The sequence below is a fragment of the Vidua macroura genome, chromosome 2, assembly GCF_024509145.1.
Source record: "Vidua macroura isolate BioBank_ID:100142 chromosome 2, ASM2450914v1, whole genome shotgun sequence".
Taxonomy (NCBI): domain Eukaryota; kingdom Metazoa; phylum Chordata; class Aves; order Passeriformes; family Viduidae; genus Vidua; species Vidua macroura.
This window is the reverse complement of record NC_071572.1, coordinates 33,205,081-33,219,067: the sequence shown is the minus strand read 5'-3', so window position 1 is coordinate 33,219,067 and position 13,987 is coordinate 33,205,081. Positions and strand designations below refer to the sequence as shown.

Below are 13,987 nucleotides of genomic sequence, written 5' to 3'. Positions count from 1 at the left end.
TTCATTCAATCTCCTTTCATTCGAGCAGATTAAAGCTTTAAAGTCAGAACAGATTCCTTTTTATGTTTGAAGTTGCTGTCTTTTTGGTATTTGTAATCTCCATCTGAAATGGCCCTGGTGTGCGATTGGAAATAAGCCCTCAAATAAACATGTGCCAGGATGACTTAACAGAGCTAGCATGTACAGTGTGCTGTGGATTTTTGTTTGTTTGAAGGGAGCATTCCTATAATTTGCCTTTTAATTCATATATACTTCCTCACTAAAGAACATGAAATCCCTTTTTTCTGAGGGATTTTAAACTTCATAGAATCACAGAATAGTTTGAGTTAGAAAGGACCTTGAAAACCATATAATCCAACCCCCCTGCAGTGAAAAAGGGGTATTTTTGATTAGATCAGGTTGCTCAGAGCCCCATCTAACCTGGCCTTGAACACTTCCAGGGATGGGGCATCCACAGTTTTTCTGGGCAACCTGTTTCAGTGCCTCACCACTGTCATTGTAAAAAACTTTATAGCCAATCTAAATTGACCCCTTTTAGTTTAAAAAAACATTACTCCTTGCCTTGCCCTATTTTTTATTTATACTTTTAATTACTTTTATCTGCAAAGAAGAACCTTGGCTCTTGGGTCAGGCAAGCTTGGTGGCAAAAATCACTGGTGACACTTGCAGCACACATCAAATACACAGAGGAGGAGCTGAAAAGCCTGTACTCATGCCTTGCTAGTTTTGCATACTTTAAACTTTTTTCTGCTTCACTGGAGCTTTTCGCTGGACCAGCTCTAGGTACGTGATGAAACTTTTTTTCCTGGGAATGTCATGGATTTTACTCCCTGTTTTTCTGTCTTTCCCCCCCCCCCATTAGAGAAATGCAATTGAACGGTTCTGTGGAGAGGTGAGGCGTTTGTGCCACGCCGAGAGAAGGAAGGACTTTGTGTCTGAAGCCTATCTGATCACACTGGGCAAATTCATCAACATGTTCGCGGTGTTGGATGAGTTGAAAAATATGAAGTGCAGCGTGAAGAATGACCACTCAGCCTACAAGCGGTAAGTGGCAAGGGGCAGCAGGACCCAGCCCTTTGCTGCCAGGAATCAGGCCTCCCACGAGATGGCAGCAGTTGCTTTTTTTCTGACAGCTTTTTCTTCAAGAGTAGTCTTTCATGTGTGGGACAAGCTACCTTGAAACTAGGGATGGCTTGACTGCAGTTAGGCAGTTGAATATATCTGTTTTCTTTGTGCTGTTCTTCCAGCAGCAAAAGGCTTTTCTGCCTTTAATGCCAAGCTGTCAGATACTTCTGTCTTGGTGTATGCTAAATGCAATGCATATGCTTCTGTTTTTAAGTGTGAGAGGAAACTGGCTTTCTGGTCACTTGTGCTACTCCTGTTCTGATCTATTCTATTCTTGGCATCCACTTTTGACATTTGTAGCTGAGAGCTGTTATACTTAAGAGGTTTCAGCTTTGCTGTTCAAAATCATTGTGATTGCAGGTATAGCAAGGAAGGAAGGGGGTGAGGTACCTGTGGCCAAATTTTGTACTTGAGCTACCAGATGATATCAGGTATCTTCTGTTGAACACAGTGGTCAGAGCAGCAGGGCAAGACAGCTTTATGCCAGCTCTAGCATCTGTAGTCTTCCACGTAGAAAACTATTCAGTCAATGACTAGCCAAATTTACGTTTGTTGTTTCTACTTACATGAGATTTAGTTTCTACCTCTACCTGTTGTAGTTGTTGGGCCTGGAGACCTCTTAAGCTTACTTGGTTTGCCTTTCTTTTTCTTTGGAGGTGTGTTTCTGGAGGCCAAACGCTTGTTTTCTCTAAGACTGACTTTTCCTGGCTTGTTGAGTGGCTTGGATCTATAGAGCCACAGCTGCACCCAGTTGAAGGATATAGCCAATGGTTTTTTATTTGTACTTTCATTTCCTTTTTTATTGGACCACCTAAGTAGGTGTGTAGCGGAATTCGGGATAGCAAACCAGTTTATTTTGGATAAATTAGGTCCATCTCTGTCTTCTAGTGAACTTTTCACCTTTTTATTGAAGAGATAATTTTACTTACAAACAGTCCTGGCCAAGGGAAATACAGTTTTTCTTCTGTTTTTAAAGAGCTGCTCAGTTCCTGCGGAAAATGGCAGATCCTCAATCCATTCAGGAATCTCAGAACCTTTCCATGTTCCTTGCCAACCACAACAAGATAACACAAGTAAGCTTGAATTGTCTTCTTGCAAATTACCTAATGCTTTGCAAAAGTATTAAAATAAAGCTCTTCCAGTTTGGTAGGAGCTTTTTTCCCAGTCAGTGTAGCTAGTTAACTAATATCTTCTTTTTTTTTTTTTCTAGTCTTTGCAACAGCAGTTGGAGGTTATAGTTGGCTATGAAGAGCTGCTTGCAGATATTGTGAATTTGTGTGTGGACTACTATGAAAACAAAATGTATCTAACACCCAGTGAGAAACATATGCTTTTGAAAGTAGGTTTCTTTTGGGTACAAAATTTTAAAAAGGATGTTGAAGCAGGGCACAGATTGTTTCCGGTTGTTTTTGTTTTTTTAAAAGGAACCAGATTAAGCAAATAAGTCAAATTACTGCTTTTCCCCATCATTGTCTTTTTGTTGTATTACACGCTAAAATTATTTGAAAGCTTTTAATCCATTATTGTTTTTCATAAGTTGAAGTTGACCCATTTGAACTGCATCCAATTCTATGGAATTGTGTTTCTATGAAGTATAATGACAGCAGAAAGGAGCTACTGCATTTCATTTTATATATGTGGCAAGATTGTTTAAAAAGCTTTTGTAAGTGAGGCTCTGTATCAAATATTTCAGGGAACAAGTTTCTTGGAATTAGGATTAATAAATCAGTTTAGTTAGCTGGACTATGTACCTGTAGTAAGAGGGTGCTGGGCAGTGCGAGATGTGGCTGATTTTATCAGCTGTATGTCTTGCAGTGGAAGAAAAGATACAGAGTAAGAGCTAAAAATTTGCCTCATGACAAATATTTTGAGTCACTTCAATGTTTAACTTTTGAAGAGCTCTGTTTATTAGGAGTAAGTGAAAGTCTTCTGAAACCACACATGAACTCTAGAGCATTTATGTTCTATCCACAAGGGTACCCAGTGTGACTTTTGTATTTAGGCCTTTTGTTCAGAAGAGATGCTTAAAACACAGTAAGTTGCTCTGCTTGGCTCCTGTAAATACTGCATAGAATCCAAGAATATGCTGAGTTGGGAGGGATCCATAAAGATCATCAAGTCCAACTCCTGACCCTGCAGAGCACCATCCCCAAGGGTCACACCATGTGCCTGAGAGTGTTGTCCAAATGCTTCTTAGACTCTGTCAGGTGGGTGCTGTGACCACTGCCCTGGGGAGTCTTCCTGTGCCCAACCATCCTCTGGGTGAAGAACCTTTTCCTAATAAATTCCTAACCTCATGTTAATTAAATACCTTGGACAAAATGTAATTAGATTTTTTTTGGATGCTTATGAGCTCTTGCGTGTATAATTCAGAGAAGCACTGCAAGCCAGAGAAGCAACCATTCAGAGATGTTAGATCTAAACTTCTGTTACCAAATCAATTTACATGTACAGAATTTGAATAAAAGAAAAGCTCTAAAAACAGCCAGACTCTCATTTCAGTTAAATTTTTTTTTAAATGCTAAACCTTACAAACAAGCATCATCTTTTAAGGGTAACTGATCAGGCTAATGCTAATGTAAAAACTGCTAATACGGTAAAAAAATAATTGTACAGAAGTGTATGTATTTAAAAATATATTCTGTTTGAAGGAGGTTGAGTGTTTCAGGTCTGGTTTTAAAATGTTACTTTTTTTAATTATATGAAGAACAGATGTACAGGTTTTTACTTCTGCGGTCCATTTGTGGAAGGCTTAATTTTTTCCTTTTTCAGGTGATGGGCTTTGGATTATACCTGATGGATGGAAGTGTCAGTAACATCTATAAGCTGGATGCAAAGAAAAGGATAAATTTAGCCAAGATAGACAAGTACTTTAAGGTTGGTTAAGATGTGATTTTAAAGGAAATTTCTCTTGCATTTTAAATATATTTAAGTAGGAAAAAAGATCACTTTTGGTTATAATATGGGTTAATAATGGTTTCCTTTCACTATGATTTATGTTACTAATTTATCTAACCTGATTTGTTCCCTGTGTACAGCAGTTGCAGGTTGTCCCACTGTTTGGTGACATGCAGATTGAACTTGCAAGATACATTAAGACCAGTGCCCATTACGAGGAAAATAAATCCAGGTAGGAAGGAGAAAGGAACAGAAAATAGAATGGAGCATCTGGGATGGGGAAGGTCTGACCCTTGGAGTATATTTTCATACTCACCTGTTAGTCCATGGGTCTGTGGTAATTAATAGGATTTTTGCTTCATCATCTTTTTGGTGTGGGTATTTCACTATTAATGTAATGCATGTAATGAATACAACTGAAGAAACAGATGGTTTAAAAACCTTTCTATGCTGCTGAGTTCATTCTTGTATCTGTGACATTTCTTATCACCTGGGTTGGAAGAAATTAATTTTATCTTACACTAATTTAGCTTTTATTTTTTCCTTTAAATATGAAACTTTCTTTAAAAGAAATGAAGGATTTTACTAAGCAAGGTGAGCAGTAGTAGTGCATGGGTGAATAGGCATGTGTACATTGTACATCGAGCAGCAGCTTAGCTTATCTCCCCCCTACTTTTTTTTTGGCTAGGTGTGCAGCACAGCAAAATAGTTGGAAAATGCAGCCAGTTATTGCATTAATGGATCCATGGTTTTTGGTTTTTGCTTTGTTTTAGTGAACCTTTCTGTGCTCCTCCAAGACCTTGCCTCTATGCAGTTACATGAATTTAGAATGTTGTGCTTTGCATTTTAATTCCTGCAGGAAAAACCCACATAGCTTGCATGTAATTGCTAAGAGAAAATCAATGGCAATGGGCCTACTGAGCTACTAAAAATATGAGGCTACTTAACATGACATTCTTGGTAGCATGTTTTTGTGTGCCTCTTTGTAACATGTTAATAGTCTTGATAATGTCTTTTTTATAGCTGGGAGCATACTATATACTCTTCAGAGTTCAAGAAGAATAAACAAAAAAAGTATCTGCAGGTGGCTAGATGTATCTTACAGCCTATACCTGTATTTCTGCCCTACTTTTTAATCCTTTTTGGTCTTGTTCCTAAGTGCGCTTGAAGAGAGATGCTGGTTTGTATTTCATAGCAGCAGCCTTTAAAAAAACAAAAACTCCCAAAACATAAAAGAAAAACTTAACAGTTTTTTCTTAAGACGTGGAAGAAGTGCTATTTGAACTCAGAAGGGCAGCTCATCACTAATGGCTTGTGCAGGGGTAGAGGTAGAGGTGAGAAGAGGGAAAAAGCCCCAAACAACAGAGAAGGAAAATGAGTTAAAAAAAAAAAAAAAAAAAAAGTGGTGCATTATTCATCTTTCTTTGCAGTATCAGTTGTACTGTTTATTGTTAAAACTGATTTAGGTGGGGGTTTTTTTGTCTTCTGAACCAGATGGACGTGCACGTCTTCCAGCAGCAGTCCCCAGTACAATATATGTGAGCAGATGATCCAAATCAGAGAAGACCACATGCGTTTCATATCTGAACTGGCTCGTTACAGCAACAGTGAGGTGAGTGGGGTTAGAGCTACATGTGCAAATTGCACATCACTCATTAACAGTTATTATTAAGTATCTGAAAAACAGGTAAAATCTCTGGCTAGCTAAATGACAAAGCTTGGCCACCTGAGTCAAGAAAAACTGTCTGCAGGTCTAATCCCCATTCTCTGAATTATATTTGCACTATTTAAATTTAACATAATAATGACACATCATACAAACTCTAACATCCTTCAGTCTCTTTCTCTCTATGTGTCTCAGATTTATCCTAGGAATTTTGGTATGTCTCATTTAGAATATGCTGTCTAGTCCTTACTCCAAACAGGTGCTTGTAACGGTTTAAACAAAACAAAGATTAGTAAAAGAATACAGAAATACAGATGTATACACACACTCATACATACATAGTATATAGAGACAACAAATAACTATGTATACCATATATAATTGATATCTTAAATTCATCTGCAACAATATTGTGGTCATTAGGGATACCAGTGATTTCCATCTCTTGACCAAAATCTATGAAGTTTCCTAAGTCTCTAGAAGAAAAAGCTGATATTATATGGTAAGGCAGGTGTTGGTACATGATGCTGTTTTAGTGCTTCAATTGATGTAGAAATTTGGCTGTGGATGCTGAATACAGCACATTCTGATGTGGATTTGAGTGTGGTTTTTTTTGGTTTTTTTTTATAATGTCCAGGTGGTGACTGGGTCTGGTCGACAGGAAGCTCAAAAAACAGATGCAGAATATCGGAAGCTCTTTGATCTCTCTCTCCAAGGCCTGCAGCTTCTCTCCCAGTGGAGTGCCCATGTCATGGAAGTGGTATGTAACATGGGAAATAAAAACAGATGAATAAAATGTGGCTTGGTGAGGTTAGACAGAATAAAATTGCTTTGCTTTACTGGACCGAAAAATGTATGTTGTGTTTTCAAAGGATCACTGAATATTCTGAGTTGGAAGGGGCCTAACAAGAATCTTGTTCCATTAGTTTCCTTCTTCCTTCACTCCTTTTCTCCTTCTGCTTCAAACCTCATTCTTAGAGGATGGCACATGAAGTCCACAGGGTCTAATGAAGTAATGTTGTAGCTCGTAGCTCACACAGTACATTCATCTTTTTCAATTTAATGGATAGGCTGTCACCTGTGAACCTTCACCAGATGTTTTAATGTTACTCTTGATACAAACATTTTGTAGACTAAGACTTCATCATTTCCTTCTAAACATTGTTTAAAATTATGTTGTTAGAAACATCTGTACTGACATACAGTCACTGAAGAGGTGACAGAACTGCTCCAGCTGGCTGTATTTAGACATCACCACTGAGTAAATAGAAGCATGTATGGTTTTAACACACAAAAATGGATGGAAGGGCTCCCATTGGCTTTAGATTAGGCTTTTAGTCAAAAGGAAAGTAAAGGCAGGAAAAGGAAAATGTGTGAGGAGATGAGGGAGGGGAAATAAAGAACTTACTGAGTTGTATCTCTATATTGTAGTAGTTTATTTTTAAAACAAATGGCAGTTTGAAAAGTGACTCTGCTTTTTTCCAATAAGAAGCTGCTTAAGGTAGAAATTGAAGAGGAGGATGGAGGAGTCCTTGTTATGCTGTAGACACTGGATAAAAGCTGTGTGCCTTAGTTGAACCAAAACATGCTCTAGGAAGGGTTGAAACGTGACTGTGTGAGAGAAGCCAGACTTGCTCCTCTTCTGCCTCAGATGTCTCGGGGACATGAAGTAATTTGCACTGTGACTCCACAGTGGGCATAGCTGGTGAACCAGTTTTCCCTCTCATTTGTATTTTCAATTGCCTCTTTTAAAAGCCAGTTGATGAGTCATGCTTTTCCCTGTATTATCCTATTCCTCTTTAAGTCCACAGTGTATTTAATGGTGAAATCTTGTTCTCCTTTTCTCCTCTTAAGGGAGTTTGCTGTCATCTATTCCTTGCCTCTGCAGCTCCTAGACTTGCACCCTTTCTTTCTGTCATCACAAATTGCTGCATCCAGGGTCCCTTCACAGTGGAAATCTTCCTATTTTATTATATCTCTGCAAGAATTCTCTCATTCTTAGCTCTGTTTCTGTCCTGCTCATTCCAGGACAAACTTTCTCTTGGATTCACAGCAGGTTTTTTGGGTATTCTCACTGCTTTTCATTGTCTTTCTAGTTTAAATGGATTCCCATAAATACTTACCTAAGTTCAAGTTTGTGTTCATCTTCTTCCTGTCCTACTGAGAATTTATTCTGATACAGAGTATCCTAATTATTTACCTGTCTCCACCTTCACAGAGTATCCATGAACATAGTTACATGCATCATGTTCAGATAAAAACTTGCAGCATATGTTTGTTGTGCATGTTAACCCTGTCAGTGTAATGCCCTCAAAGAACTTATTCTTTGTTTAATCATTTCCCCAGTGCCCTCTTTGTAGCACTCAGGTTGCAGGGTGTGAAGCTCCTCTTTGCCATAGGTGAATTGGTGCTATTCATCCATTATAGTAGGCAAATTTATATTGATCTGTAATCCAATATTTATGCTAAGGTGGTGCCAACCAGATCTTGCTATGTGCTGAACTCAAACTGTGAGAAAATTGTATTTAAATGTGACTAGGATTTTTCACCTGATGTACCCTGATGGATATTAGGCCAGCTTGACACTGCTCAGGAGCATTTAGAGCTGTGTTTGCAGTGACTGAAAAGGCAGTATTTAAGAGAAGTGCATGCTGTGCAGATCATATTGTCACAGATAATACAGCTATTTCCACACATTTCAGCCTAGTAAACTTAAAAATCAAACCCCCTGAAAAAAACCCCAAACCAACAACAACCCAAACCTGTAGTTTTTTGGTTGTGATTTCAAATCTAAATGTGAATATTTAATCAAGTAGAAAGCTCCTCTTTTTGTGTATGGGTCTGATGGATTTTTTTTCTTACATTCTGAAGTCTTTCTGTGTTTCTCATATTTGAAGCAGAGAAGAAACTTTTGCCTGTGTTAACATTTGCACAGTAAAAAACACCCTTAAGTGCAATACCTGTTGAGTTTGAGTTGCATTTCTTTGAAATAATACAGAATCGCTGGTTATCAGGAAAAGTTTTTAGGAAAATTATTGTTTGGCATTTCCACCAGGTAGTAGTTTCAGAATTTATGCAAGGTTTGAACATATTACCAAATACTATTCTTCAAATATTCATGAAAACACTGCAGTATTTCTCAAAGCATGTTATTTGTGTCCAGCTGTGTTTTGTGTTTCTCAGGCATTTTTATTTCTTTTTGTTCCCCCCGTTTTTTTTTTTCCTCTTCTGCCTTGTGAACTGCAGTACTCGTGGAAGCTGGTGCACCCAACGGACAAATATTCTAATAAAGATTGTCCTGACAATGCAGAAGAGTATGAAAGAGCAACAAGATACAATTATACTAGTGAGGAGAAGTTTGCTTTGGTTGAGGTAAGAGAAATGTTTTTCTATAGGGATTTTCCAAAGATTAATTCTATACAAAAGAGAGCATTCTCTATAAGCATTTTGCATACCCAGTGCAAAAAGACAGCCTGCCCTGTGCTGACTCTGAAACAGCCTGTGTTCCTTCATTCAGTAAATAAGAGGAGCACAGCAAGTCTATCCTTTGTCACTTGTAATTTGTTAATTCCTCTTTTCTCATTTTTTGTATTTAAAAATGCACTGTTTGTGCAAATATAGAAACAGAATAAGAAAAATACATTTGTCTGGGTTTTTTTTTTTTGCAGGTGATTGCCATGATCAAAGGTCTTCAGGTGCTGATGGGACGAATGGAAAGTGTTTTCAATCATGCCATTCGTCATACAATTTATGCAGCTCTTCAGGACTTTGCCCAGGTCACACTTAGGGAGCCATTAAGACAAGCCATTAAAAAGAAGAAAAATGTCATTCAGAGGTACCATTACTGTTCTTATATTTTTCTAAATTCTTTTCTCCAGACCTTAGTAAATTAGTTGCAGAATTGCACAGATGTTAAATTTTACCTAAGTCTGTACTCCCAATCTGTCTGGCATTCGTGGTTAGCTTGGTTGGATATGAGTTGAAGCTGAAGCAGGCTGAAGTTAAAAATGAATGGCTGCCAGCATGGCTGCAGCAGGGGTTCAGGTTATCCTGAGCCTCTTAGGACTACTTTAGGAAGTCTTGTGTTCCCTGTTGTTTATTTTTATTTTAAGAAAATACAAATGCAGTAACACTGAAAGCTAAATCAGTGTTTGTATTTTGAAGAAAGGTTTCACTGTCCACTTTATGATTCCACTGTTTCCTTTCTTTGTGTCTTATATTTATCCCACTCTCTCCTCTCTCTTCCTCTCAATGTTCTGTGTTACTTCTCAGCTGCTGCTGCTTTTGGTTTATTAGCCTTACACTTTTCTTCCAGTGCTCCATCTGCCCACGCTGATTGGTGACATTTCCTGACCTTACTTTTTTTTTGTCCCAAATGGTTTGCTTTTAATCTTGACTTGTTTATCATTTGTTTACTCCCACATTTCATTGCAAAGCTCTTAGAGGTAAAAGTCCTTAGCTAATTAGGCTATTGCTAAGTGCTCTGGCTGCCACAAAAATATCATCATAAGCTAAAAATAAATAAATTGCTCCACATTATCAGGTTTACAGGGAGAGTGTTTTTGTCACAGGATTTTAATGAAATAGAAAAATATTACTTTCATACCTGCTTAGATTTGGGATGAGACTTTTTCTTGATCATTCAGCATGCCACAGATTATGTCTGACTGCGTTCCTGGCAAGTATCTGAGTTCCAGTTCAGTATTTGGACCTAAAAGTGTGAAGCTGTTTGTGTAAATTTCAGCTGAATTCTGGAATCTGAATTTCTTCTGGAAACAGGAATTCTGCTTTTTTTCATTTTAAGCCAACATTGTCTCTTTAATTTGGTTAATAATCTACTTTGGTTTGATTGAATGTTAATTGGATGCATAGTGAATATGTATTCATATTAGTATGAATTTGGTTTGATTGATCCAACTCTGGGGTCCTCAACACAAGGAAGATGTGGACCTGTTAGAAAGGATCCAGAGGGCCATGAGGATGATCAGGGGGCTGGAACACTTCTGATATGAAGACAGGCTGGGAGAGCTGGGGTAGTTCAGTGTGGAGAAGTAAAGGCTCTTGGGAGGCCTTATTACAGCTTTCCAGTAACTTAGAGGGGCTTATGACAAAGAGGGAGAAGGACTTTTTTATGCAGGCAGATAGTGACAGGACAAGGGGCAATGGTTTTCCTGAAAGAGGAAGGCAGGTTTAGATTATGTATGAGGAAGAAATCCTTTATTTGGAGGGTAATGGAGCACTGTAACAGTTTGCCCAGAGAAGTTGTGGGTGCCCCATCCCTGGAAGTGTTCAAGGCCAGCTTGAATGGGGCCCTGAGCAACCTGATGTCGTGAAAGGTGTCCCTGCCCTTGGCAGGGGGAAAGTTGGAACTAGATGGTCTTTAAGGGCTCTAGACTACCTTTTCTGATAAACAGCATGGAGTGGTTATTTTGTGGGTGTGTCATTCTTGAAAACATTGGTGAAATTCTTTGTTCTTGGTTGGAATTACCCTGAGGTCCTGAATGCTGTTGCAAAGTTTCTGTGCTCATGGAAGAATGCTTAAAAAAAAGTAAAGTGTTCTATCAGGGCACTTGGATGTGCTGCAGTCTGAAGTTGTGGGAATTGTGTTCAGTGTTTTGCAGGCCATAAGGAAGACAGTGTGTGACTGGGAAGCAGGACACGAGCCATTCAATGACCCAGCTCTAAGGGGAGAGAAGGACCCCAAAAGTGGTTTTGACATCAAAGTCCCAAGACGTGCAGTTGGACCCTCCAGCACCCAGGTATTTTCCTGTCTGGTGGTTGTGATACCTGTCAATAATTATTCAATTATTGCATGTTTTCTTTCTGTCCTGAACTATTTTAAAATTGCAGGTTTTATTGCGGTCTTTTTTTAATGCTAAAAATCTACTCTGATTTATATTTGCAAAATTAGATGCGCATAACCAAGATCCTCTGCCTGGATTGCTGTAATTTTCTACTCTGATACATATTTTTTCCAAGGGTTCAATCTCTTTAATTTGATTTTCTGGGAACAAATATTTTCTCATTGAGCTCCTAATGTTTTTAAATAATATTTTTGAACTATATGAATTATTTCTTGATTGACTCAAGACTGACTTTTATCTCTGGCATGGCTGGTGAATTTTTTTTTCTTAAATCACACTATTCAGTAGATGTCTAGTAGTTTTAAAATATGTTTAAAATATAAATTAATGTCTGTTAAAATATGGGAAAGTATATGGCTTCTGACAAAATCCCAGTGTTCAGTAATGAATGATAAAGCTGGTCCTTAGAATCTAATTTGTCTGCTGCTGCCACTAAAATGAGATATTTCAAATGTTTTCTGTGGTAGTCACCAAAATCCCATACCTAGATGCTCATTCTTGTTACCTCCATATAGTTCTCTTTCTTTTTTCATTTGTGGATGTGTTTGGAGAATGTATGGTCTGATATTCATAGCTCATCTGAGAAAATGAGGTACTGAGTACTTGGGGTGAAAAATTGAAGGCAACTGTGGTTTGTGAAGACAATCTTTTATTCCCTAAAATGTGGGGGAAAGAGAGCACGTATGGTTAATAATTTTGGATAATAAAAAGCTGCTTAGTTTGTGATAAGATTGGTTTAATGAAGATAATTAATTTGATTTGATAATTGCAGAAAAATTGTTTTGATTTCTAATTTCCTGGGGTGAAAGAAAAGGTTAAATATCACCACCAGTTTGCTTCTCCTGTGCTTTAAGGACTTTACTTCACCTTTGCAACAGGCTGTTCAGAGTATGTGGTTTCTCTCTGCTTTTTCTGCTCTTGGGCTGGCACACTTTTCTGTCTGGGTTGACAGGAAGGCAAGAGGCCAAATATATCCATTTTAGATAGGTTTTCCTCCGTTTCATGTGGTTTTAAAATGGCTATGTATAAATGGGTAATTGGTGCTAAATCATTTTTTAAATCAATTGATGAGCTAATGGCGCTCTGAGCATCCTCTGAAATGAGTGGGAACTTTCCCTTTGCTTGAGGGAGCCCCAGATTGCAGTGATTTTTCTGAACAACCTTTCTGTATGACCTCCTCTGCATGCTTACTGTGCTGCTTTTCATTTTTAACAAACTAACATGTTTTCTCTGCTTCTCTTTCCCGCTCCTTATTTACCCATGTGTTTTTATTAACGGATTCTCTTCCCCTGCCTGCCCCTGTCTGTTGGTTTTTAGCTCTTCATGGTTCGCACTATGACAGAGTCCTTAAACTCTGCTGAGCTGTTGAAGCAGCTCAAGTCTCTGGGATTGGAAAAGCTATTGCATGTGACACACAAGTTTCTGAGGCAGTCCTACATCTATCCGCCTCTTTTAAACTTTGGTGGTAAGACATTACTTATTACTTCTACTTTTTGTGGTGATGTGAACTGTTCCACTGCAAATGGTCTACTGCTGAGTGTCAGTGGAGGTCCCCCTGGCATGGGTAGGCATTTGTGCTGGTGTGTAGGCTAGTGTTGCATCTATTCCTCTTGCCTCAAAGGCTTTTATCCACACAGTGCCAGTTTTCAGCTTGAAATGGAGCAGTCGCTTACTGATAGTAATTCTCAGTGTTGCTCAACTAATGTACCATGTGTATTTTCCTTTTTTCCCTCCCCTTTCCACCATAATTGTTTCCTTTAATGATACAGCTTTACATGGTGAGAACTATGTTAGAGTCCCTCATTGCTGACAAAAGTGGTTCCAAGAAAACCTTGAGAAGTAGCCTTGAGGGGCCCACCATATTGGACATAGAAAAATTCCATCGCGAGTCTTTCTTCTACACTCATTTGATAAATTTCAGTGGTAAGATATGTAGATGATCAGTGTCCAGCTTAGCATGTCCTAACACCTCTAACACGATCTGGAAAATGTTTCCGATTGCCTAAGTCAACTTAACCTTTGGTTTATTTACCAAAAGCCTTGGTCTGTCCAAAGTTTTTTCTGAGATGGTGCTTAGCATTGTGGTGGGATTTTTATTTTGACTTGTTATACGTTTGTTTCTAATGCGTCAAATTTCATATTGTTAACTTCTTTTTCTATTTTCTTTATGTATGCACTTACATAAACAATAAGCCTATACACACTGAAATCTTTTTAAAGGAAGTAGTTTTTGTGTTTTGGGAAATTTGTTTTTGTTTTTGTTTTAAGTACAGAAGCAACAAATTCTCTGTTGTGGTAAATTTGATGTCATTTCACTACTCTTACTATTCAGTTAATTGTAATCGGAAACATGCTGTCCTAAAGAATTCACCTACTGACATTGAGTGTACCTAGTCCTTGTCATCACCATGCTGTGTTGTCTTTCAATTTTGTT

At 38.2% G+C, this 13,987-nt stretch overlaps 1 protein-coding gene across 3 annotated transcripts in view; it reads left to right on the top strand.

Moving 5' to 3' along the window:
- The window catches only part of CYFIP1 (cytoplasmic FMR1 interacting protein 1), a 75,045-nt gene that overhangs the window by 20,665 nt on the left and 40,393 nt on the right, over positions 1-13,987 (top strand). Inside the window, exons 6-16 of one of the 3 annotated variants that reach the window (XM_053972025.1) lie at positions 863-1,044; positions 2,102-2,198; positions 2,336-2,464; positions 3,898-4,002; positions 4,164-4,255; positions 5,518-5,635; positions 6,327-6,449; positions 8,936-9,061; positions 9,358-9,524; positions 11,301-11,448; positions 13,323-13,476. In XM_053972025.1, the coding sequence (XP_053828000.1) occupies positions 863-1,044; positions 2,102-2,198; positions 2,336-2,464; positions 3,898-4,002; positions 4,164-4,255; positions 5,518-5,635; positions 6,327-6,449; positions 8,936-9,061; positions 9,358-9,524; positions 11,301-11,448; positions 13,323-13,476 (1,441 nt within the window). Of the gene's footprint in view, positions 1-862; positions 1,045-2,101; positions 2,199-2,335; positions 2,465-3,897; positions 4,003-4,163; positions 4,256-5,517; positions 5,636-6,326; positions 6,450-8,935; positions 9,062-9,357; positions 9,525-11,300; positions 11,449-12,870; positions 13,019-13,322; positions 13,477-13,987 lie in introns of those variants that run through there. The other 2 variants (XM_053972024.1, XM_053972027.1) reach the window with 2 other exon arrangements.